The sequence below is a fragment of the Vigna unguiculata genome, chromosome 8 (genome assembly GCF_037176805.1).
Source record: "Vigna unguiculata cultivar grain cowpea cultivar isolate G323 ecotype 2 chromosome 8, ASM3717680v1, whole genome shotgun sequence".
Classification (NCBI taxonomy): Eukaryota; Viridiplantae; Streptophyta; class Magnoliopsida; order Fabales; family Fabaceae; genus Vigna; species Vigna unguiculata.
The window spans coordinates 16,867,653-16,893,663 of NC_140799.1; the positions used below are offsets into that span (position 1 = coordinate 16,867,653).

The window sequence follows — 26,011 nt, forward strand, 5'->3', positions numbered from 1 at the left end:
GATGCCTCGTTAAAACCTGCCTGGCCAAAACCCTCCTTAGGGAAAAATGCCAGGTTAGGAAAGAGTACATCTTTGATTACAAGTGACGATATGCTACGTGTAGCTTAACTAAAATAAAACTTTAAATGGGAGGCATTCCAAGTGTTAGGAATGGGGTCTCCTAATAGTCGTTCTAGTCTGTATGCGTCGTTGCCTACTTCTTGCAATACGCGGAAAGGTCCTTCCCAGTTCGGCGAGAATTTGCCTTGGTGTTTCCGTGCTTTGCTTGCCATTCGCCAGACTAGGTCTCCTTTGTGAAAGGAACGGGGGTCGAGTTTGGAGTTGTACTTTCTTGCGGCTCGGAGTTTGGTAGCGGTGTCCTGGATGTGCGCTTGCTCTCTTCTTTCCACGAGCAGGTCGAGATGTGTGTTCATGCATGCTTCGTTGGAGGTAGGTTCGAAGTGACTGTGTCGGATGGAGGGTTCTCCGATTTCGACGGGTATCATTGCGTCGGTGCCGTATACCAGACTGTACGGGGTTTCTTTGGTAGAAGATTGGGGGGTGCACCTGTACGCCCATAGGACCTCTGTGAGTTCTTCTGGCCACTTTCCTTTGGCGGTGTCGAGTCTTTTCTTTAACTGGTTGAGGATGACTTTGTTTGCGGCTTCTGCCTGGCCGTTGGTCTGCGGGTGTTCGACTGAACTGGTGATGTGCTGGATGTTAAGGTTGTGGTAGAATTCGGAGAGGCCCTTGTCAATGAACTGTCTGTTGTTGTCTGTGATTATGGTGTGGGGTATCCCGTACCGACAAATGATATTTTTCCAGAGGAATCGTTGGACTTGTTTGGCTGTAATGTTTGCGAGTGGTTCAGCTTCAATCCACTTTGAGAAGTAATCCACTGCCACCAAGAGAAACTTGACTTGTCCTTTGCCCGGGGTGAAAGGTCCTATTATGTCCATTCCCCACTTGGAGAAGGGCCATGGTGCCGTTATGTGATGGAGTGGTTCTCGGTGTAGGTGGGGGCAGGGTCCGTGTTGTTGGCAGGGTTGGCATTTTTTGACGAAGTCGGTGCAGTCTCGTTCCATCGTGGGCCAGAAGTACCCTGCCCGGAGGATTTTTGCTGCCATTGTTTTCGGGCCTGAGTGGTATCCGCATGTTCCGTCGTGTATTTCCTTCATGACGTAGGACGCCTGGTCATTTGTAATGCATCGGAGTAGGGGGTGGCTGAAACCCCTTATGTAGAGTTCCCCGGCTATCAAAGTGTATCTTGCCGCTTTCCTGGTCCATCCTTTTTCTTGATTGATGGGTGTTTCACCTGTTTCGAGGTATGTGACGAAGGGGCGCATCCAGGATTCTTGCGTGGTGACCTCAAAACATTCTGCTTGTGCTTGTATGGAGGGGATGGTGAGTACCTACTGTATCAGGGATCTGTAGCGACCCTTCTTTTTCGTGCTTGCGAGCTTGGATAAGAGGTCAGCTCTAATGTTGTCGCTTCGAGGTACGTGGTCGATTTTGAATTCCTCAAGTTTTGAGATCAAGTTCATTGCTAAGTGGTAGTATTGCGATAAGAGGTCATCTTTGACTTGGTATTGGCCCGTGAGGTGTCCGACTGTGAGTTTGGAGTCGGTTTTACATGACAAACGTTTGACTTCCATCTCGAGGGCCAGGTGTAGTCCAGCAATAATGGCCTCGTACTCGGCTTGGTTATTCGAAGTTTTGAAGGTGAAGCAAAGGGATTGCTCGATGAGTATGCCGCTCGGACCTTCAAGTACGATTCCGGCACCGGATCCCTTTGTGTTGGATGATCCATCGACATGCATGATCCACCATTCGTGTGCGGGCTCCTGAGGTTGAAGATCGTTTGTGAAGTCTGCTAGGCATTGTGCCTTGATGGGGCCGTGAGGTTCATATTTGATGCTGAACTCTGAGAGCTCGATGGACCACGATGAGAGTCTTCCTGCGAGGTCTGGCTTTTGGAGGATTTTTTGTATGGGGTAGTCTGTCTTGACGATGATTGGGTGCGTTTGGAAGTATGGTCGCAAGCGTCGTGCTGCCGTAATTAGTGCGAGTGCTATCTTCTCGACCATTTGGTATCTTGTCTCAGGGTCTTGGAGTGTGCGGCTGGTGAAGTAGATGGGCTGCTGTGTATCATTGAGCTCTTGTACGAGTGCCGCGCTGACGGCGTTGCAGGATGCTGCAATGTATATTAGCAAAGGGAAACCGGGTCGTGGCTTGTTCAAGATTGGGGGTGTGGCTAAGAGCAGTTTCAGTTGATCGAAATTTTCCTGGCATGCTGCGCTCCATTCGAACTTGGATGACTTTTTGAGCAGGTTTATCATAGGCTTGGTCTTCTCCGCAAGCTTAGGGAGGAAGCGTGCGATGGCTGTCAACCGTCCCACGAGTCTTTGCACTTCTTTAACATTGGCGGGACTGCGCATGCTGATGATGGCCTGACACTTTTCTGGGTTTGCTTCAATGCCGCGCCGGGTCAGCATGTATCCTAAGAATTTTCCTCCGTCTACCCCAAAGGTGCACTTTTCTGGGTTCAGGCGGAGATTGTATCCTCGTATGGCTTTGAAGACGTCAGCAAGATCCAGGGCATGTTGGATGGGGTTCGGGGATTTGACCACTATGTCATCGACATATACCTCGACGCAGTTACCGAGGAGGGGTTTGAAGACTCTGTCCATTAGTCTTTGGTAGGTAGCGCCTGCGTTTTTGAGCCCGAAGGGCATGACCTTGTAGTACAGGTTTGCTTCCTCCGTAATGAAGGCGGTTTTGATCGCATCACTCTCCGCCATCGGTATCTGGTTGTACCCAGAGTATGCGTCCAGGAAACTGAGTGTGCCGCTTCCAGCTGCCCCATCTACCAGGCGGTCTATGTTGGGTAAAGGGTACGCGTCTCTGGGGCATGCTTTGTTCAGGTTCGTGTAATCGACGCACATCCGCCATTTGCCATTCTGTTTCTTGACTAGAACGACGTTGGCTAACCAGGTTGTGTACTGTCCCAACTATACCCAAAGTACATGGCACTCGGCCTCTAAAGTCTAAGCGTCGTTTTACTCCTCAAGACTGGAAGGCTGATGTCCCAACTATACCCAAAGTACACGGCACTCGGCCTCTGAACACGCAACCTCAGTGAACCCAAACACCACACCTGGTATCGGCCACCTCCTCTTCGACATACGACCCTTAACGAGCACCCAGGCCACACATTGCACGGTAGACACCCCCTCCCAAAGTATGCGACCACAAGGCAAGCTACGGATCACGCACCTTGTTCTAGAAAATGTCCCCCCTCCCCCAAGCAGCCACCAGCGAACCTCCGAAGCCGTATCCTTTTCCAAAAGCATCCCCAAAAGGTCTTCTCGGCAGCAAACTCCCCAGGCCGCCTATTCCGCACCACAGGTACTCCTACTCAGAACAATCCAGACCCATGATACAACCATCTCGGTCAATAAGACGAAACCTATCATCCGTAGACATTCTCACGACCGAATACCGGGTACCGCCTACCCCTGAGGGACCCCTTGGTAATTTCCCCATCAGCACTGGATCCAAGGATAACAAAAGAGGAAATATTGGGCCAAAAGCCCATCCCAGGTAGGACCCACAGGTAAAAAAGGTATAAATAGCACACTACCCTATGCATTGATTACGCATTAAATATTCTCTGTAACCACTGACATCAATCAGCACTGACTTTGGCATCGAAGTGTCTTTTGCAGGCACACCTGCGCTGTGACCACAACCCCCTGAAGCCAGAAGACGCACCCGACCTCTCAGCACCAAGATAGTACGCGAGACTTGTGAAGTACAACTCGGTCCCATAAGAACAATTGGCGCCCACCGTGGGGCCGAAGAGTATTTCGCAAAGTCAGCCCTCCTCGCCCAAAGACCATGGTATCCACGAGAAGTAGACCAGCCGAAGTACCCACCAGACCCCCTGTAGTGGAAGTGGGAGACGTCGATCCCTCATCCGACATATCTCGCATCCTAGAGGCTCAAGCTAGGATGCAGCAAGAATTCGCAGAGTACAAGAAAAGGAATACAGACGAAATGGAAGCACTTAGGCAAGAGAATGCCCGACTCAAGAGGAGGATTGAAGCAGGGAAGGCCATGGAAGAGCCTGAGATCGCCCCCTGTAGGGCAGACCTCCCACCTGTCACAGAAGAGGAAAGCGAATACAAACCCACGAGTCACACTACCGGGGGTAACTACAACCCTTTCGCTTCTAGAAGAAACCGTAGGCACCCGTTCGTCGACGGGATCGTAGAAACACCACTCCCTCAAAAGTGGAAGGCTCCAACTGTGACCTACGACGGTACCACTGACCCGGATGAATTCATATCCATTTACACCAACCAAGTCGCCCTTTACTCGACTGACGACGCCGTGATGTGCAAGTCCTTCTCTGTTGCGCTCAGAGGATCGACATTGGAGTGGTTCATGAGTCTACAGCCTTACACCATAGATTCCTTCAGCACCCTTACCACCTCTTTCACCACCCAGTTCGACACCAGCCGTCGACACGACCTCACATCCCTGTCACTCCTGAACCTAAGACAAGAAGAAGGAGAGTCCCTTCGCACCTTCATTGACAGGTTCGGCGTAATCGCCATGAAGATCAAGGACCTCACCCCGAACCTGATATTACACTATATGGTGATGGCACTAAAACCAGGACCATTTGCTGACGAACTGGCCATGCGCCCGCCTCTAGGAATGCAAGAACTTCGAAAAAGAGCGTCAATGTTCATTAGAGTCGAGGAGATGCGACATTACCAAGACAGGGTCCGGAACACCCCAACCCACCCGGAGGTTAAAAGGAGCGGTAGAGAGCCTGGAGGTCGGGACCAAAACCGCCCTCGAGACAGAAAACAAGCCAGATTCTCCAACTACGCCCCCCTTAATGCCCCCAAATCCCGTATCCTTGACGAAGTATTGCAAGCTGAACTCATCGCTCCACCTAAGAGATTCCAAAACCCGCCAAACGCCGACCTAAGCAAATACTGCCACTACCACCGCAACAACGGACACACCACTGAGGAGTGTGAGACGCTTCGCGATAAGATAGAAGAACTTGTACGGGCCAGCCACTTACGACACTATGTCAGAAACATAACTGAAGGAAATCCCAGGACCCAACCCGAGAGATGCCCACAAAGGAACATTCCACGAAGGGAGGATGCGAGAAACGAACCCAGAGAATCCAAACAAGAACCTAGGAGAGGCACAAACTCTGAACGAAGGAGGGAGGAACCACCTCGAGGGGAAAGGCGCCCAGAAGAAAGACCCCCCTTGAGAGGGACGATAAACACCATATCAGGAGGTTTTGCTGGGGGCGGATGTTCCTCTTCTTCCAGGAAAAAGCATCTGAGGGCAGTCCAGTCTGTCCACACCATCTGCAAGGGACCCAGAAGAAGAATGCCACCAATCACTTTCAGCGACTCGGACTTCCAAGGAGTCGACCCCAACCAAGATGACCCTGTGGTCATAACCATAGAACTTGAAAACTTCGCCGTGAAAAAGGTGCTAATCGACCAAGGAAGCTCAGTAGATATCATATATTGGAAAACTTTCCAACAGCTCCAGATCCCCGCAGAAGAACTGATCCCATACGACGAACCCATATACGGATTCTCTGGCGAAAGGGTGCCAACCCGAGGGTATGTGGACCTTCACACCACCTTCGGAGAAGGGAGACAAAATAGAACGATCCAAGTTCGATACCTCATAGTGGATGCCCACACTTCATACTACATGCTACTAGGACGACCCTCCCTCAACTCATTGGGAGCCGTGGTCTCTACGCCGCACCTCGCCCTAAAGTTCCCCTCAGCCTCTGGAGACATCATAACCGTCCACGGCGATCAAAAAGCAGCCAGAGAATGTTATATGGCCAGTTTGAAGCTCCCATACCCCCCCCCCCCCCTCACCACCAACAACATCGAGAAAACGCAAACCGCGATCGCCATCCAAGCGGAAGATCTCGACCCCCGGCTTAACAATGAAGCAAGAATCGAGCCAGTAGGGGAAACCAAGCCCCTACCATTGGGACAGCCAAACCATTCCCTGCAGATAGGGACCACAATGGAAAGCGCGAGGGAGGAAGCAATAGAAAATACCCTCAAGAAAAATGCGGATCTCTTCGCCTGGACAGCCGCAGACCTACCTGGCGTCGATCCAAGAATCGCTGCACATAAACTCTCCGTGTTCAAGGAAGCCAAACCCATCTCCCAGAAGAAGAGAAAGCGAGGAGAAGAAAGAAGGCAAGCTGCCAAGTGCGAAGCAGAGAAATTGATGAAAGCAGGCTTTGTCGAAGAAGCACGGTACATGTCCCAACTACACCCAAAGTACACGGCCACGGCCTCTAAAGTCTAAGCGTCGTTTTACTCCTCAAGACTGGAAGGCTGATGTCCCAACTATACCCAAAGTACACGGCACTCGGCCTCTAAAGTCTAAGCGTCGTTTTACTCCTCAAGACTGGAAGGCTGATGTCCCAACTATACCCAAAGTACACGGCACTCGGCCTCTGAACACGCAACCTCAGTGAACCCAAACACCACACCTGGTATCAGCCACCTCCTCTTCGACATACGACCCTTAACGAGCACCCAGGCCACACATTGCATGGTAGACACCCCCTCCCAAAGTATGCGACCACAAGGCAAGCTACGGATCACGCACCTTGTTCTAGAAAATGTCCCCCCTCCCCCAAGCAGCCACCAGCGAACCTCCGAAGCCGTATCCTTTTCCAAAAGCATCCCCAAAAGGTCTTCTCGGCAGCAAACTCCCCAGGCCGCCTATTCCGCACCACAGGTACTCCTACTCAGAACAATCCAGACCCATGATACAACCATCTCGGTCAATAAGACGAAACCTATCATCCGTAGACATTCTCACGATCGAATACCGGGTACCGCCTACCCCTGAGGGACCCTTTGGTAATTTCCCCATCAGCACTGGATCCAAGGATAACAAAAGAGGAAATATTGGGCAAAAAGCCCATCCCAGGTAGGACCCACAGGTAAAAAAGGTATAAATAGCACACTACCCTATGCATTGATTACGCATTAAATATTCTCTGTAACCACTGACATCACTCAGCACTGACTTTGGCATCGGAGTGTCTTTTGCAGGCACACCTGCGCTGTGACCACAACCCCCTGAAGCCAGAAGACGCACCCGACCTCTCAGCACCAAGATAGTACGCGAGACTTGTGAAGTACAACTCGGTCCCATAAGAATAGAAGCCATGCCCATCTCAAAAGAAGATGACAAGAGTTCGTGGGAGCAATATCGCATAGTACTTCGTTCACACATTGTCCTGTACTGAATTTGATCCTTGCTTGATTCGGATGAAAGCTTGTTGGTAACTTGAGTTTCTCTACCAATCTTTGGCTTACAACATTGTTGTCGCTTTCGTAAACGAATGCAACTAAACATGGGTGACCTTCAATTAAACACCTTGTTCTCTACTACCTTTTCCATAATCTTTTTCTTTACTTCTTTTTCTTTATCTTCAATTTCCATTCCTTCTGTAGTTTATTTTTCACCTTTTTCTATTCTTTCTTTTTCTATTTTCTCCTTCAACGTATGTTGATCCTTCTTAGCTTGTCTTGGTGTCATAAATTTCAACTTCATTTCATGTCCCTCATTCCTCAAATAAAAGGAACGTTCATCAAGATTGAGCGTTTTAAAATGAACCCATGCCCATCTCAAAAGAAGATGACAAGAGTTCAAGGGAGCAATATCACATAATACTTCTTTCACACATTGTCCTTTACTGAATTTGATCCTTACTTGATTCGGAAGAAAAATTTTTCGTAACTTGAGTTTCTCCACCAATCTTTGGTTTACAACATTGTTGTCGCTTTCGTAAACGAATGCAACTAAACATGGGTGGCTTTCGATTAAACACCTTGTTCTCTACTACCTTTTCCATAATCTTTTTCTTCAATTTCCCTTCCTTCTGCAGTTTATTTTTCTTCTTTTTCTATTCTTTCTTTTTCTATTTTCTCCTTCAAGGTATGTTGATCCTTCTTGGCTTGTCTTGGTGTCCTGAATTTCAAATTTATTTCATGTCCCTCATGCCTCAAATAAAGGGAACATTCATCAAGATTGAGTGTTTTAAAATGAAACCATGCCCATCTCAAAAGAAGATGACAAGAGTTCTTCTTTCACACATTGTCTTGTACTGAATTTGATCCTTGCTTGATTCGGATGAAAGCTTGTTGGTAACTTGAGTGTCTCCACCAATCTTTAGCCTAGAACATTGTTGTCGCTTTCATAAACGAATGCAACTAAACGTGGGTGGCCTTCGATTAAACACCTTGTTCTCTACTACCTTTTCCATAATCTTTTTCTTTACTTCCTTTTCTTTTTCTTCAATTTCTCTTCCTTCTACAATTTATATTTCTTCTTTTTCTGTTCTTTCTTTTTCTATTTTCTCCTTCAACGTATGTTGATCCTTCTTGGCTTGTCTTGGTGTCATGAATTTCAAATTTATTCCATGTCTCTCAGGCCTTAAATAAAGGGAACATTCATCAAGATTGAGCGTTTTAAATTGAAGCCATTCCCATCTCAAAAGAAGACGACAAGGGTTCATGGGAGCAATATCACATAATACTTCTTTCACACATTGTCTTGTACTGAATTTGATCCTTGCTTGATTCGGATGAAAGCTTGTTGGTAACTTGAGTTTCTCCACCAATCTTTGGCTTACAACATTGTTGTCGCTTTCGTAAACGAATGCAACTAAACATGGGTGGCCTTCGATTAAACACCTTGTTCTCTACTACCTTTTCCATAATCTTTTTCTTTACTTCCTTTTCTTTATCTTCTATTTCCCTTCCTTCTGCAGTTTATTTTTCTTCTTTTTCTATTCTTTCTTTTTCTATTTTCTCCTTCAACGTATGTTGATCCTTCTTGGTTTGTCTTGGTGTCATAAATTTCAACTTCATTTTATGTCCCTCATGCCTCAAATAAAGGGAACGTTCATCAAATTGAGCGTCTTAAAATGAAGCCATGCCCATCTCAAAAGAAGATGACAAGAGTTCGTGGGAGCAATATCACATACTACTTCTTTCACACATTGTCCTTTACTGAATTTGATCCTTGCTTGATTCGGAAGAAAATTTTTTCGTAACTTGAGTTTCTCCACCAATCTTTGGTTTACAACATTGTTATCGCTTTCGTAAACGAATGCAACTAAACATGGGTGGCCTTCGATTAAACACCTTGTTCTCTACTACCTTTTCCATCATCTTTTTCTTTACTTCCTTTTCTTTTTCTTCAATTTCCCTTCCTTCTGCAGTTTATTTTTCTTCTTCTTCTATTCTTTCTTTTTCTATTTTCTCCTTCAAGGTATGTTCATCCTTCTTGGCTTGTCTTGGTGTCATAAATTTCAACTTCATTTCATGTCCGTCAGGCCTCAAATAAAGGGAACGTTCATCAAATTGAGGGTTTCAAATAATGAAGCCATGCCCATCTCAAAAGAAGATGACAAGAGTTCGTGGGAGCAATATCGCATAGTACTTCGTTCACACATTGTCCTGTACTGAATTTGATCCTTGCTTGATTCGGATGAAAGCTTGTTGGTAACTTGAGTTTCTCTACCAATCTTTGGCTTACAACATTGTTGTCGCTTTCGTAAACGAATGCAACTAAACATGGGTGACCTTCAATTAAACACCTTGTTCTCTACTACCTTTTCCATAATCTTTTTCTTTACTTCTTTTTCTTTATCTTCAATTTCCATTCCTTCTGTAGTTTATTTTTCACCTTTTTCTATTCTTTCTTTTTCTATTTTCTCCTTCAACGTATGTTGATCCTTCTTGGCTTGTCTTGGTGTCATAAATTTCAACTTCATTTCATGTCCCTCATGCCTCAAATAAAGGGAACGTTCATCAAATTGAGCATTTTAAAATGAAGCCATGCCCATCTCAAAAGAAGATGACAAGAGTTCGTGGGAGCAATATCACATAATACTTCTTTCACACATTGTCTCTTACTGAATTTGATCCTTGCTTGATTCGGATGAAAGCTTGTTGGTAACTTGAGTTTCTCCACCAATCTTTGCTTACAACATTGTTGTCGCTTTCGTAAACGAATGCAACTAAACATGGGTGGCCTTCGATTAAACACCTTGTTCTCTACTACCTTTTCCATAATCTTTTTCTTTACTTCCTTTTCTTTATCTTCGATTTCCCTTCCTTCTGCAGTTTATTTTTCTTCTTTTTCTATTCTTTCTTTTTCTATTTTCTCCTTCAACGTATGTTGATCCTTCTTGGCTTGTCTTGGTGTCATAAATTTCAACTTCATTTCATGTCCCTCATGCCTCAAATAAAGGGAACGTTCATCAAATTGAGCGTTTTAAAATGAAGCCATGGCCATCTCAAAAGAAGATGACAATAGTTCGTGGGAGCAATATCACATAATACTTCTTTCACACGTTGTCCTGTACTGAATTTGATCCTTGCTTGATTCGGAAGAAAAATTTTTGGTAACTTGAGTTTCTCCACCAATCTTTGGTTTACAACATTGTTGTCGCTTTCGTAAACGAATGCAACTAAACATGGGTGGCTTTCGATTAAACACCTTGTTCTCTACTACCTTTTCCATAATCTTTTTCTTTACTTCCTTTTCTTTTTCTTCAATTTCCCTTCCTTCTGCAGTTTATTTTTCTTCTTTTTCTATTCTTTCTTTTTCTATTTTCTCCTTCAACGTATGTTGATCCTTCTTGGCTTGTCTTGGTGTCATGAATTTCAAATTTACTTCATGTCTCTCAGGCCTTAAATAAAGGGAACATTCATCGAGATTGAGCGTTTTAAATTGAAGCCATTTCCATCTCAAAAGAAGATGACAAGGGTTCATGGGAGCAATATCACATAATACTTCTTGCACATATTCTCTTGTACTGAATTTGATCCTTGCTTGATTCGGATGAAAGCTTGTTGGTAACTTGAGTTTCTCCACCAATCTTTGGTTTACAACATTCTTGTCGCTTTCGTAAACGAATGCAACTAAACATGGGTGGCTTTCGATTAAACACCTTGTTCTCTACTACCTTTTCCATAATCTTTTTCTTTACTTCCTTTTCTTTTTCTTCAATTTCCCTTCCTTCTGCAGTTTATTTTTCTTCTTTTTCTATTATTTCTTTTTCTATTTTCTCCTTCAACGTATGTTGATCCTTCTTGGCTTGTCTTTGTATCATAAATTTCAACTTCATTTCATGTCCCTCTTGCCTCAAATAAAGGGAACGTTCATCAGGTTGAGGGTTTCAAATAATGAAGCCATGCTCATCTCAAAAGAAGATGACAAGAGTTCGTGGGAGCAATATCGCATAATACTTCGCTCACACATTGTCCTGTACTGAATTTTATCCTTGCTTGATTCGGATGAAAGCTTTTTGGTAACTTGAGTTTCTCCACCAATCTTTGGTTTACAACATTGTTGTCGCTTTCGTAAACGAATGCAACTAAACATGGCTGGCTTTCGATTAAACACCTTGTTCTCTACTACCTTCTCCATAATCTTTTTCTTTACTTCCTTTTCTTTTTCTTCAATTTCCCTTCCTTCTGCAGTTTATTTTTCTTCTTTTTCTATTCTTTCTTTTTCTATTTTCTCCTTCAACGTATGTTGATCCTTCTTGGCTTGTCTTGGTGTCATGAATTTCAAATTTACTTCATGTCTCTCAGGCCTTAAATAAAGGGAACATTCATCGAGATTGAGCGTTTTAAATTGAAGCCATGTCCATCTCAAAAGAAGATGACAAGGGTTCATGGGAGCAATATCACATAATACTTCTTTCACACATTGTCTTGTACTGAATTTGATCCTTGCTTGATTCGGATGAAAGCTTGTTGGTAACTTGAGTTTCTCCACCAATCTTTTGCTTACAACATTGTTGTCGCTTTCGTAAACGAATGCAACTAAACATGGGTGGCTTTCGATTAAACACCTTGTTCTCTACTACCTTTTCCATAATCTTTTTCTTTACTTCCTTTTCTTTTTCTTCAATTTCCTTTCCCTCTGCAGTTTATTTTTCTTCTTTTTCTATTCTTTCTTTTTCTATTTTCTCCTTCAACGTATGTTGATCCTTCTTGGCTTGTCTTGGTGTCATGAATTTCAAATTTACTTCATGTCTCTCAGGCCTTAAATAAAGGGAACATTCATCGAGATTGAGCGTTTTAAATTGAAGCCATGTCCATCTCAAAAGAAGATGACAAGGGTTCATGGGAGCAATATCACATAATACTTCTTTCACACATTGTCTTGTACTGAATTTGATCCTTGCTTGATTCGGATGAAAGCTTGTTGGTAACTTGAGTTTCTCCACCAATCTTTTGCTTACAACATTGTTGTCGCTTTCGTAAACGAATGCAACTAAACATGGGTGGCTTTCGATTAAACACCTTGTTCTCTACTACCTTTTCCATAATCTTTTTCTTTACTTCCTTTTCTTTTTCTTCAATTTCCTTTCCCTCTGCAGTTTATTTTTCTTCTTTTTCTATTCTTTCTTTTTCTATTTTCTCCTTCAACGTATGTTGATCCTTCTTGGCTTGTCTTGGTGTCATGAATTTCAAATTTACTTCATGTCTCTCAGGCCTTAAATAAAGGGAACATTCATCGAGATTGAGCGTTTTAAATTGAAGCCATGTCCATCTCAAAAGAAGATGACAAGGGTTCATGGGAGCAATATCACATAATACTTCTTTCACACATTGTCTTGTACTGAATTTGATCCTTGCTTGATTCAGATGAAAGCTTGTTGGTAACTTGAGTTTCTCCACCAATCTTTGGTTTACAACATTGTTGTCGCTTTCGTAAACGAATGCAACTAAACATGGGTGGCTTTCGATTAAACTCCTTGCTCTCTACTACCTTTTCCATAATCTTTTTCTTTACTTCCTTTTCTTTATCTTCAATTTCCCTTCCTTCTGCAGTTTATTTTTCTTCTTTTTCTATTCTTTCTTTTTCTATTTTCTCCTTCAACGTATGTTGATCCTTCTTGGCTTGTCTTGGTGTCATGAATTTCAAATTTACTTCATGTCTGTCAGGCCTTAAATAAAGGGAACATTCATCGAGATTGAGCGTTTTAAATTGAAGCCATGTCCATCTCAAAAGAAGATGACAAGGGTTCATGGGAGCAATATCACATAATACTTCTTTCACACATTGTCTTGTACTGAATTTGATCCTTGCTTGATTCGGATGAAAGCTTGTTGGTAACTTGAGTTTCTCCACCAATCTTTTGCTTACAACATTGTTGTCGCTTTCGTAAATGAATGCAACTAAACATGGGTGGCTTTCGATTAAACACCTTGTTCTCTACTACCTTTTCCATAATCTTTTTCTTTACCTCCTTTTCTTTTTCTTCAATTTCCCTTCCCTCTGCAGTTTATTTTTCTTCTTTTTCTATTCTTTCTTTTTCTATTTTCTCCTTCAACGTATGTTGATCCTTCTTGGCTTGTCTTGGTGTCATAAATTTCAACTTCATTTCATGTCCCTCATGCCTCAAATAAAGAGAACGTTCATCAAATTGAGGGTTTCAAATAATGAAGCCATGCCCATCTCAAAAGAAGATGACAAGAGTTCGTGGGAGCAATATCGCATAATACTTCGCTCACACATTGTCCTGTACTGAATTTGATCCTTGCTTGATTCGGATGAAAGCTTTTTGGTAACTTGAGTTTCTCCACCAATCTTTGGTTTACAACATTGTTGTCGCTTTCGTAAACGAATGCAACTAAACATGGGTGGCTTTCGATTAAACACCTTGTTCTCTACTACCTCTTCCATAATCTTTTTCTTTACATCCTTTTCTTTATCTTCAATTTCCCTTCCTTCTGCAGTTTATTTTTCTTCTTTTTCTATTCTTTCTTTTTCTATTTTCTCCTTCAACGTATGTTGATCCTTCTTGGCTTGTCTTGGTATCATAAATTTCAACTTCATTTCATGTCCCTCATGCCTCAAATAAAGGGACCGTTCATCAAATTGAGCGTTTTAAAATGAAGCCATGCCCATCTCAAAAGAAGATGACAATAGTTCGTGGGAGCAATATCACATAATACCTCTTTCACACATTGTCCTGTACTGAATTTGATCCTTGCTTGATTCGGAAGAAAAATTTTTGGTAACTTGAGTTTCTCCACCAATCTTTGGTTTACAACATTGTTGTCGCTTTCGTAAACGAATGAAACTAAACATGGGTGGCTTTCGATTACACACATTGATCTCTACTACCTTTTCCATAATCTTTTTCTTTACTTCCTTTTCTTTTTCTTCAATTTCACTTCCTTCTGCAGTTTATTTTTCTTCTTTTTCTATTCTTTCTTTTTCTATTTTCTCCTTCAACGTATGTTGATCCTTCTTGGCTTGTCTTGGTATCATAAATTTCAACTTCATTTCATGTCCCTCTTGCCTCAAATAAAGGGAACGTTCATCAGGTTGAGGGTTTCAAATAATGAAGCCATGCTCATCTCAAAAGAAGATGACAAGAGTTCGTGGGAGCAATATCGCATAATACTTCGCTCACACATTGTCCTGTACTGAATTTGATCCTTGCTTGATTCGGATGAAAGCTTTTTGGTAACTTGAGTTTCTCCACCAATCTTTGGTTTACAACATTGTTGTCGCTTTCGTAAACGAATGCAACTAAACATGGGTAGCTTTCGATTAAACACCTTGTTCTCTACAACCTTTTCCATAATCTTTTTCTTTACTTCCTTTTCTTTTTCTTCAATTTCCCTTCCTTCTGTAGTTTATTTTTCTTCTTTTTCTATTCTTTCTTTTTCTATTTTCTCCTTCAACGTATGTTGATCCTTCTTGGCTTGTCTTGGTGTCATGAATTTCAAATTTACTTCATGTCTCTCAGGCCTTAAATAAAGGGAACATTCATCGAGATTGAGCGTTTTAAATTGAAGCCATGTCCATCTCAAAGGAAGATGACAAGGGTTCATGGGAGCAATATCACATAATACTTCTTTCACACATTGTCTTGTACTGAATTTGATCCTTGCTTGATTCGGATGAAAGCTTGTTGGTAACTTGAGTTTCTCCACCAATCTTTGGGTTACAACATTGTTGTCGCTTTCGTAAACGAATGCAACTAAACATGGGTGGCTTTCGATTAAACACCTTGTTCTCTACTACCTTTTCCATAATCTTTTTCTTTACTTCCTTTTCTTTATCTTCGATTTCCCTTCCTTCTGCAGTTTATTTTTCTTGTTTTTCTATTCTTTCTTTTTCTATTTTCTCCTTCAACGTATGTTGATCCTTCTGGGCTTGTCTTGGTGTCATAAATTTCAACTTCATTTCATGTCACTCATGCCTCAAATAAAGGGAACGTTCATCAAATTGAGCGTTTTAAAATGAAGCCATGCCCATCTCAAAAGAAGATGACAATAGTTCGTGGGAGCAATATCACATAATACTTCTTTCACACATTGTCCTGTACTGAATTTGATCCTTGCTTGATTCGGAAGAAAAATTTTTGGTAACTTGAGTTTCTCCACCAATCTTTGGTTTACAACATTGTTGTCGCTTTCGTAAACGAATGCAACGAAACATGGGTGGCTTTCGATTAAACACCTTGCTCTCTACTACCTTTTCCATAATCTTTTTCTTTACTTCCTTTTCTTTTTCTTCAATTTCCCTTCCTTCTGCAGTTTATTTTTCTTCTTTTTCTATTCTTTCTTTTTCTATTTTCTCCTTCAACATATGTTGATCCTTCTTGGCTTGTCTTGGTGTCATGAATTTCAAATTTACTTCATGTCTGTCAGGCCTTAAATAAAGGGAACATTCATCGAGATTGAGCGTTTTAAATTGAAGCCATGTCCATCTCAAAAGAAGATGACAAGGGTTCATGGGAGCAATATCACATAATACTTCTTTCACACATTGTCTTGTACTGAATTTGATCCTTGCTTGATTCGGATGAAAGCTTGTTGGTAACTTGAGTTTCTCCACCAATCTTTTGCTTACAACATTGTTGTCGCTTTCGTAAACGAATGCAACTAAACATGGGTGGCTTTCGATTAAACACCTTGTTCTCTACTACCTTTTCCATAATCTTTTTCTTTACCTCCTTTTCTTTTTCTTCAATTTCCCTTCCCTCTGCAGTTTATTTTTCTTCTTTTTCTATTCTTTCTTTTTCTATTTTCTCCTTCAACGTATGTTGATCCTTCTTGGCTTGTCTTGGTGTCATAAATTTCAACTTCATTTCATGTCCCTCATGCCTCAAATAAAGGGAACGTTCATCAAATTGAGGGTTTCAAATAATGAAGCCATGCCCATCTCAAAAGAAGATGACAAGAGTTCGTGGGAGCAATATCGCATAATACTTCGCTCACACATTGTCCTGTACTGAATTTGATCCTTGCTTGATTCGGATGAAAGCTTTTTGGTAACTTGAGTTTCTCCACCAATCTTTGGTTTACAACATTGTTGTCGCTTTCGTAAACGAATGCAACTAAACATGGGTGGCTTTCGATTAAACACCTTGTTCTCTACTACCTTTTCCATAATCTTTTTCTTTACATCCTTTTCTTTATCTTCAATTTCCCTTCCTTTTGCAGTTTATTTTTCTTCTTTTTCTATTCTTTCTTTTTCTATTTTCTCCTTCAACGTATGTTGATCCTTCTTGGCTTGTCTTGGTGTCATAAATTTCAACTTCATTTCATGTCCCTCATGCCTCAAATAAAGGGACCGTTCATCAAATTGAGCGTTTTAAAATGAAGCCATGCCCATCTCAAAAGAAGATGACAATAGTTCGTGGGAGCAATATCACATAATACTTCTTTCACACATTGTCTTGTACTGAATTTGATCCTTGCTTGATTCGGATGAAAGCTTGTTGGTAACTTGAGTTTCTCCACCAATCTTTTGCTTACAACATTGTTGTCGCTTTCGTAAACGAATGCAACTAAACATGGGTGGCTTTCGATTAAACACCTTGTTCTCTACTACCTTTTCCATAATCTTTTTCTTTACTTCCTTTTCTTTTTCTTCAATTTCCTTTCCCTCTGCAGTTTATTTTTCTTCTTTTTCTATTCTTTCTTTTTCTATTTTCTCCTTCAACGTATGTTGATCCTTCTTGGCTTGTCTTGGTGTCATAAATTTCAACTTCATTTCATGTCCCTCATGCCTCAAATAAAGGGAACGTTCATCAAATTGAGGGTTTCAAATAATGAAGCCATGCCCATCTCAAAAGAAGATGACAAGAGTTCGTGGGAGCAATATCGCATAATACTTCGCTCACACATTGTCCTGTACTGAATTTGATCCTTACTTCATTCGGATGAAAGCTTTTTGGTAACTTGAGTTTCTCCACCAATCTTTGGTTTACAACATTGTTGTCGCTTTCGTAAACGAATGCAACTAAACATGGGTGGCTTTCGATTAAACACCTTGTTCTCTACTACCTTTTCCATAATCTTTTTCTTTACTTCCTTTTCTTTTTCTTCAATTTCCCTTCCTTCTGGAGTTTATTTTTCTTCTTTTTCTATTCTTTCTTTTTCTATTTTCTCCTTCAACGTATGTTGATCCTTCTTGGCTTGTCTTGGTGTCATGAATTTAAAATTTACTTCATGTCTCTCAGGCCTTAAATAAAGGGAACATTCATCGAGATTGAGCGTTTTAAATTGAAGCCATGTCCATCTCAAAAGAAGATGACAAGGGTTCATGGGAGCAATATCACATAATACTTCTTGCACACATTCTCTTGTACTGAATTTGATCCTTGCTTGATTCGGATGAAAGCTTGTTGGTAACTTGAGTTTCTCCACCAATCTTTGGCTTACAACATTGTTGTCGCTTTCGTAAACGAATGCAACTAAACATGGGTGGCTTTCGATTAAACACCTTGTTCTCTACTACCTTTTCCATAATCTTTTTCTTTACTTCCTTTTCTTTTTCTTCAATTTCCCTTCCTTCTGCAGTTTATTTTTCTTCTTTTTCTATTATTTCTTTTTCTATTTTCTCCTTCAACGTATGTTGATCCTTCTTGGCTTGTCTTTGTATCATAAATTTCAACTTCATTTCATGTCCCTCTTGCCTCAAATAAAGGGAACGTTCATCAGGTTGAGGGTTTCAAATAATGAAGCCATGCTCATCTCAAAAGAAGATGACAAGAGTTCGTGGGAGCAATATCGCATAATACTTCGCTCACACATTGTCCTGTACTGAATTTTATCCTTGCTTGATTCGGATGAAAGCTTTTTGGTAACTTGAGTTTCTCCACCAATCTTTGGTTTACAACATTGTTGTCGCTTTCGTAAACGAATGCAACTAAACATGGCTGGCTTTCGATTAAACACCTTGTTCTCTACTACCTTCTCCATAATCTTTTTCTGTACTTCCTTTTCTTTTTCTTCAATTTCCCTTCCTTCTGCAGTTTATTTTTCTTCTTTTTCTATTCTTTCTTTTTCTATTTTCTCCTTCAACGTATGTTGATCCTTCTTGGCTTGTCTTGGTGTCATGAATTTCAAATTTACTTCATGTCTCTCAGGCCTTAAATAAAGGGAACATTCATCGAGATTGAGCGTTTTAAATTGAAGCCATGTCCATCTCAAAAGAAGATGACAAGGGTTCATGGGAGCAATATCACATAATACTTCTTTCACACATTGTCTTGTACTGAATTTGATCCTTGCTTGATTCGGATGAAAGCTTGTTGGTAACTTGAGTTTCTCCACCAATCTTTTGCTTACAACATTGTTGTCGCTTTCGTAAACGAATGCAACTAAACATGGGTGGCTTTCGATTAAACACCTTGTTCTCTACTACCTTTTCCATAATCTTTTTCTTTACTTCCTTTTCTTTTTCTTCAATTTCCTTTCCCTCTGCAGTTTATTTTTCTTCTTTTTCTATTCTTTCTTTTTCTATTTTCTCCTTCAACGTATGTTGATCCTTTTTGGCTTGTCTTGGTGTCATAAATTTCAACTTCATTTCATGTCCGTCATGCCTCAAATAAAGGGAACGTTCATCAAATTGAGGGTTTCAAATAATGAAGCCATGCCCATCTCAAAAGAAGATGACAAGAGTTCGTGGGAGCAATATCGCATAATACTTCGCTCACACATTGTCCTGTACTGAATTTGATCCTTACTTCATTCGGATGAAAGCTTTTTGGTAACTTGAGTTTCTCCACCAATCTTTGGTTTACAACATTGTTGTCGCTTTCGTAAACGAATGCAACTAAACATGGGTGGCTTTCGATTAAACACCTTGTTCTCTACTACCTTTTCCATAATCTTTTTCTTTACTTTCTTTTCTTTTTCTTCAATTTCCCTTCCTTCTGCAGTTTATTTTTCTTCTTTTTCTATTCTTTCTTTTTCTATTTTCTCCTTCAACGTATGTTGATCCTTCTTGGCTTGTCTTGGTGTCATGAATTTCAAATTTACTTCATGTCTCTCAGGCCTTAAATAAAGGGAACATTCATCGAGATTGAGCGTTTTAAATTGAAGCCATGTCCATCTCAAAAGAAGATGACAAGGGTTCATGGGAGCAATATCACATAATACTTCTTTCACACATTCTCTTGTACTGAATTTGATCCTTGCTTGATTCGGATGAAAGCTTGTTGGTAACTTGAGTTTCTCCACCAATCTTTGGCTTACAACATTGTTGTCGCTTTCGTAAACGAATGCAACTAAACATGGGTGGCTTTCGATTAAACACCTTGTTCTCTACTACCTTTTCCATAATCTTTTTCTTTACTTCCTTTTCTTTTTCTTCAATTTCCCTTCCTTCTGCAGTTTATTTTTCTTCTTTTTCTATTATTTCTTTTTCTATATTCTCCTTCAACGTATGTTGATCCTTCTTGGCTTGTCTTGGTGTCATAAATTTCAACTTCATTTCATGTCCCTCATGCCTCAAATAAAGGGAACGTTCATCAAATTGAGGGTTTCGAATAATGAAGCCATGCCCATCTCAAAAGAAGATGACAAGAGTTCGTGGGAGCAATATCGCATAAGACTTCGCTCACACATTGTCCTGTACTGAATTTGATCCTTGCTTGATTCGGATGAAAGCTTTTTGGTAACTTGAGTTTCCCCACCAATCTTTGGTTTACAACATTGTTGTCGCTTTCGTAAACGAATGCAACTAAACATGGGTGGCTTTCGATTAAACACCTTGTTCTCTACTACCTTTTCCATAATCTTTTTCTTTACATCCTTTTCTTTATCTTCAATTTCCCTTCCTTCTGCAGTTTATTTTTCTTCTTTTTCTATTCTTTCTTTTTCTATTTTCTCCTTCAACGTATGTTGATCCTTCTTGGCTTGTCTTGGTGTCATAAATTTCAACTTCATTTCATGTCCCTCATGCCTCAAATAAAGGGAACGTTCATCAAATTGAGCGTTTTAAAATGAAGCCATGCCCATCTCAAAAGAAGATGACAATAGTTCGTGGGAGAAATATCACATAATACTTCTTTCACACATTGTCCTGTACTGAATTTGATCCTTGCTTGATTCGGAAGAAAATTTTTTGGTAACTTGCGTTTGTCCACCAATCTTTGGTTTACAACATTCTTGTCGCTTTCGTAAACGAATGAAACTAAACATGGGTGGCTTTCGATTACACACCTTGCTCTCTACTACCTTTTCGATAATCTTTTTCTTTACTTCCTTTTCTTTTTCTTCAATTTCCCTTCCTTCTGCAGTTTATTTTTCTTCTTTTTCTATTCTTTCTTTTTCTATTTTCTCCTTCAACGTATGTTGATCCTTCTTGGCTTGTCTTTGTATCATAAATTTCAACTTCATTTCATGTCCCTCTTGCCTCAAATAAAGGGAACGTTCATCAGGTTGAGGGTTTCAAATAATGAAGCCATGCTCATCTCAAAAGAAGATGATAAGAGTTCGTGGGAGCAATATCGCATAATACTTCGCTCACACATTGTCCTGTACTGAATTTTATCCTTGGTTGATTCGGATGAAAGCTTTTTGGTAACTTGAGTTTCTCCACCAATCTTTGGTTTACAACATTGTTGTCGCTTTCGTAAACGAATGCAACTAAACATGGCTGGCTTTCGATTAAACACCTTGTTCTCTACTACCTTCTCCATAATCTTTTTCTTTACTTCCTTTTCTTTTTCTTCAATTTCCCTTCCTTCTGCAGTTTAATTTTCTTCTTTTTCTATTCTTTCTTTTTCTATTTTCTCCTTCAACGTATGTTGATCCTTCTTGGCTTGTCTTGGTGTCATGAATTTCAAATTTACTTCATGTCTCTCAGGCCTTAAATAAAGGGAACATTCATCGAGATTGAGCGTTTTAAATTGAAGCCATGTCCATCTCAAAAGAAGATGACAAGGGTTCATGGGAGCAATATCACATAATACTTCTTTCACACATTGTCTTGTACTGAATTTGATCCTTGCTTGATTCGGATGAAAGCTTGTTGGTAACTTGAGTTTCTCCACCAATCTTTTGCTTACAACATTGTTGTCGCTTTCGTAAACGAATGCAACTAAACATGGGTGGCTTTCGATTAAACACCTTGTTCTCTACTACCTTTTCCATAATCTTTTTCTTTACTTCCTTTTCTTTTTCTTCAATTTCCTTTCCCTCTGCAGTTTATTTTTCTTCTTTTTCTATTCTTTCTTTTTCTATTTTCTCCTTCAACGTATGTTGATCCTTCTTGGCTTGTCTTGGTGTCATAAATTTCAACTTCATTTCATGTCCGTCATGCCTCAAATAAAGGGAACGTTCATCAAATTGAGGGTTTCAAATAATGAAGCCATGCCCATCTCAAAAGAAGATGACAAGAGTTCGTGGGAGCAATATCGCATAATACTTCGCTCACACATTGTCCTGTACTGAATTTGATCCTTGCTTGATTCGGATGAAAGCTTTTGGTAACTTGAGTTTCCCCACCAATCTTTGGTTTACAACATTGTTGTCGCTTTCGTAAACGAATGCAACTAAACATGGGTGGCTTTCGATTAAACACCTTGTTCTCTACTACCTTTTCCATAATCTTTTTCTTTACATCCTTTTCTTTATCTTCAATTTCCCTTCCTTCTGCAGTTTATTTTTCTTCTTTTTCTATTCTTTCTTTTTCTATTTTCTCCTTCAACGTATGTTGATCCTTCTTGGCTTGTCTTGGTGTCATAAATTTCAACTTCATTTCATGTCCCTCATGCCTCAAATAAAGGGAACGTTCATCAAATTGAGCGTTTTAAAATGAAGCCATGCCCATCTCAAAAGAAGATGACAATAGTTCGTGGGAGCAATATCACATAATACTTCTTTCACACATTGTCCTGTACTGAATTTGATCCTTGCTTGATTCGGAAGAAAAATTTTTGGTAACTTGAGTTTGTCCACCAATCTTTGGTTTACAACATTCTTGTCGCTTTCGTAAACGAATGAAACTAAACATGGGTGGCTTTCGATTACACACCTTGCTCTCTACTACCTTTTCGATAATCTTTTTCTTTACTTCCTTTTCTTTTTCTTCAATTTCCCTTCCTTCTGCAGTTTATTTTTCTTCTTTTTCTATTCTTTCTTTTTCTATTTTCTCCTTCAACGTATGTTGATCCTTCTTGGCTTGTCTTTGTATCATAAATTTCAACTTCATTTCATGTCCCTCTTGCCTCAAATAAAGGGAACGTTCATCAGGTTGAGGGTTTCAAATAATGAAGCCATGCTCATCTCAAAAGAAGATGACAAGAGTTCGTGGGAGCAATATCGCATAATACTTCGCTCACACATTGTCCTGTACTGAATTTTATCCTTGCTTGATTCGGATGAAAGCTTTTTGGTAACTTGAGTTTCTCCACCAATCTTTGGTTTACAACATTGTTGTCGCTTTCGTAAACGAATGCAACTAAACATGGGTGGCTTTCGATTAAACACCTTGTTCTCTACTACCTTCTCCATAATCTTTTTCTTTACTTCCTTTTCTTTTTCTTCAATTTCCCTTCCTTCTGCAGTTTATTTTTCTTCTTTTTCTATTCTTTCTTTTTCTATTTTCTCCTTCAACGTATGTTGATCCTTCTTGGCTTGTCTTGGTGTCATGAATTTCAAATTTACTTCATGTCTCTCAGGCCTTAAATAAAGGGAACATTCATCGAGATTGAGCGTTTTAAATTGAAGCCATGTCCATCTCAAAAGAAGATGACAAGGGTTCATGGGAGCAATATCACATAATACTTCTTTCACACATTCTCTTGTACTGAATTTGATTCTTGCTTGATTCGGATGAAAGCTTGTTGGTAACTTGAGTTTCTCCACCAATCTTTGGCTTACAACATTGTTGTCGTTTTCGTAAACGAATGCAACTAAATATGGGTGGCTTTTGATTAAACACCTTGTTCTCTACTACCTTTTCCATAATCTTTTTCTTTACTTCCTTTTCTTTTTCTTCAATTTCCCTTCCTTCTGCAGTTTATTTTTCTTCTTTTTCTATTATTTCTTTTTCTATTTTCTCCTTCAACGTATGTTGATCCTTCTTGGCTTGTCTTGGTGTCATAAATTTCAACTTCATTTCATGTCCCTCATGCCTCAAATAAAGGGAACGTTCATCAAATTGAGCGTTTTAAAATGAAGCCATGCCCATCTCAAAAGAAGATGACAATAGTTCGTGGGAGCAATATCACATAATACCTCTTTCACACATTGTCCTGTACTGAATTTGATCCTTGCTTGATTCGGAAGAAAAATTTTTGGTAACTTGAGTTTCTCCACCAATCTTTGGTTTACAACATTGTTGTCACTTTCGTAAACAAATGCAACTAAACATGGGTGGCTTTCGATTAAACACCTTGCTCTCTACTACCTTTTCCATAATCTTTTTCTTTACTTCCTTTTCTTTTTCTTCAATTTCCCTTCCTTCTGCAGTTTATTTTTCTTCTTTTTCTATTCTTTCTTTTTCTATTTTCTCCTTCAAGGTATGTTGATCCTTCTTGGCTTGTCTTGGTGTCATGAAGTTCAAATTTATTTCATGTCCCTCATGCCTCAAATAAAGGGAACATTCATCAAGATTGAGTGTTTCAAAATGAAGCCATGCCCATCTCAAAAGAAGATGACAAGAGTTCTTCTTTCACACATTGTCTTGTACTGAATTTGATCCTTGCTTGATTCGGATGAAAGCTTGTTGGTAACTTGAGTTTCTCCACCAATCTTTGGCTTACAACATTGTTGTCGCTTTCGTAAACGAATGCAACTAAACATGGGTGGCTTTCGATTAAACACCTTATTCTTTTTACCTTTTCCATAATCTTTTTCTTTACTTCCTTTTCTTTTTCTTCAATTTCCCTTCCTTCTACAATTTATATTTCTTCTTTTTCTATTCTTTCTTTTTCTATTTTCTCCTTCAACGTATGTTGATCCTTCTTGGCTTGTCTTGGTGTCATGAATTTCAAATTTATTTCATGTCTCTCAGGCCTTAAATAAAGGGAACATTCATCAAGATTGAGCGTTTTAAAATGAAGCCATGCCCATCTCAAAAGAAGATGACAAGAGTTCAAGGGAGCAATATCACATAATACTTCTTTCACACATTGTCATGTACTTAATTTGATCCTTGCTTGATTCGGATGAAAGCTTGTTGGTAACTTGAGTTTCTCCACCAATCTTTGGCTTACAACATTGTTGTCACTTTGGTAAACGAATGCAACTAAACATGGGTGGCCTTCGATTAAACACCTTGTTCTCTACTACCTTTTCCATAATCTTTTTCTTTACTTCCTTTTCTTTTTCTTCAATTTCCCTTCCTTCTACAATTTATATTTCTTCTCTTTCTATTCTTTCTTTTTCTATTTTCTCCTTCAACGTATGTTGATCCTTCTTGGCTTGTCTTGGTGTCACGAATTTCAAATTTATTTCATGTCCCTCACGCCTTAAATAAAGGGAACATTCATCAAGATTGAGCGTTTTAAAATGAAGCCATGCCCATCTCAAAAGAGGATGGCAAGAGTTCAAGGGAGCAATATCACATAATAATTCTTTCACACATTGTCATGTACTGAATTTGATCCTTGCTTGATTCGGATGAAAGCTTGTTGGTAACTTGAGTTTCTCCACCAATCTTTGGCTTACAACATTGTTGTCGCTTTCGTAAACGAATCCAACAAAACATGGGTGGCTTTCGATTAAACACCTTGTTCTGTACTACCTTTTCCATAATCTTTTTCTTTACTTCCTTTTCTTTTTCTTCAATTTCCCTTCCTTCTACAATTTATATTTCTTCTTTTTCTATTCTTTCTTTTTCTATTTTCTCCTTCAACGTATGTTGATCCTTCTTGGCTTGTCTTGGTGTCATAAATTTCAACTTCATTTCATGTCCCTCATTCCTCAAATAAAGGGAATATTCATCAAGATTGAGCTTTTTAAAATGAACCCATGCCCATCTCAAAAGAAGATGGCAAGAGTTCGTGGGAGCAATATCACATAATACTTCTTTCACACATTGTCCTGTACTGAATTTGATCCTTGCTTGATTCAGATGAAAGCTTGTTGGTAACTTGAGTTTCTCCACCAATCTTTGGCTTACAACATTGTTGTCGCTTTCGTAAACGAATGCAACTAAACATGGGCGGCTTTCGATTAAACACCTTGTTCTCTACTACCTTTTCCATAATCTTTTTCTTTACTTCCTTTTCTATTTCTTCAATTTCCCTTCGTTCTGCAGTTTATTTTTCTTCTTTTTCTATTCTTTCTTTTTCTATTTTCTCCTTCTACGTATGTTGATCCTTCTTGGGTTGTCTTGGTGTCATCAATTTCAAATTCATTTCAGGTCCATCGAGCCTCAAATAAAGAGAACGTTCATCAAGATTGACCATTGTAAAATGAAGCCATGCCCATCTCAAAAGACCATGACAAGAGTTCATGGGAGCAATATCAGATAATACTTCTTTCACAAATTGTTATGTACTGAATTTGATCCTTGTTTGATTCGGGTGAAAGCTTGTTGGTAACTTGAGTTTCACCACCAATCTTTGGCTTACAACATTGTTGTCGCTTTCATAAACGAATGCAACTAAACATGGGTGGCTTTCGATTAAACACCTTGTTCTCTACTA

At 40.0% G+C, this 26,011-nt stretch overlaps 1 protein-coding gene across 1 annotated transcript; it reads left to right on the top strand.

Moving 5' to 3' along the window:
• The first annotated feature begins 3,879 nt into the window (after positions 1–3,879).
• Positions 3,880–6,363, top strand: LOC146884188 (uncharacterized). Its single transcript, XM_085665888.1, has one exon. It carries the CDS (start codon positions 3,880–3,882, stop codon positions 6,361–6,363), a length of 2,484 nt encoding a protein of 827 aa, XP_085522014.1.
• Positions 6,364–26,011: the final 19,648 nt, after the last annotated feature.

Bases quoted from the DNA above. Each gene is read 5' to 3' on its own strand.
- LOC146884188 (XM_085665888.1), top strand. From the start codon at position 3,880: ATGGTATCCACGAGAAGTAGACCAGCCGAAGTACCCACCAGACCCCCT.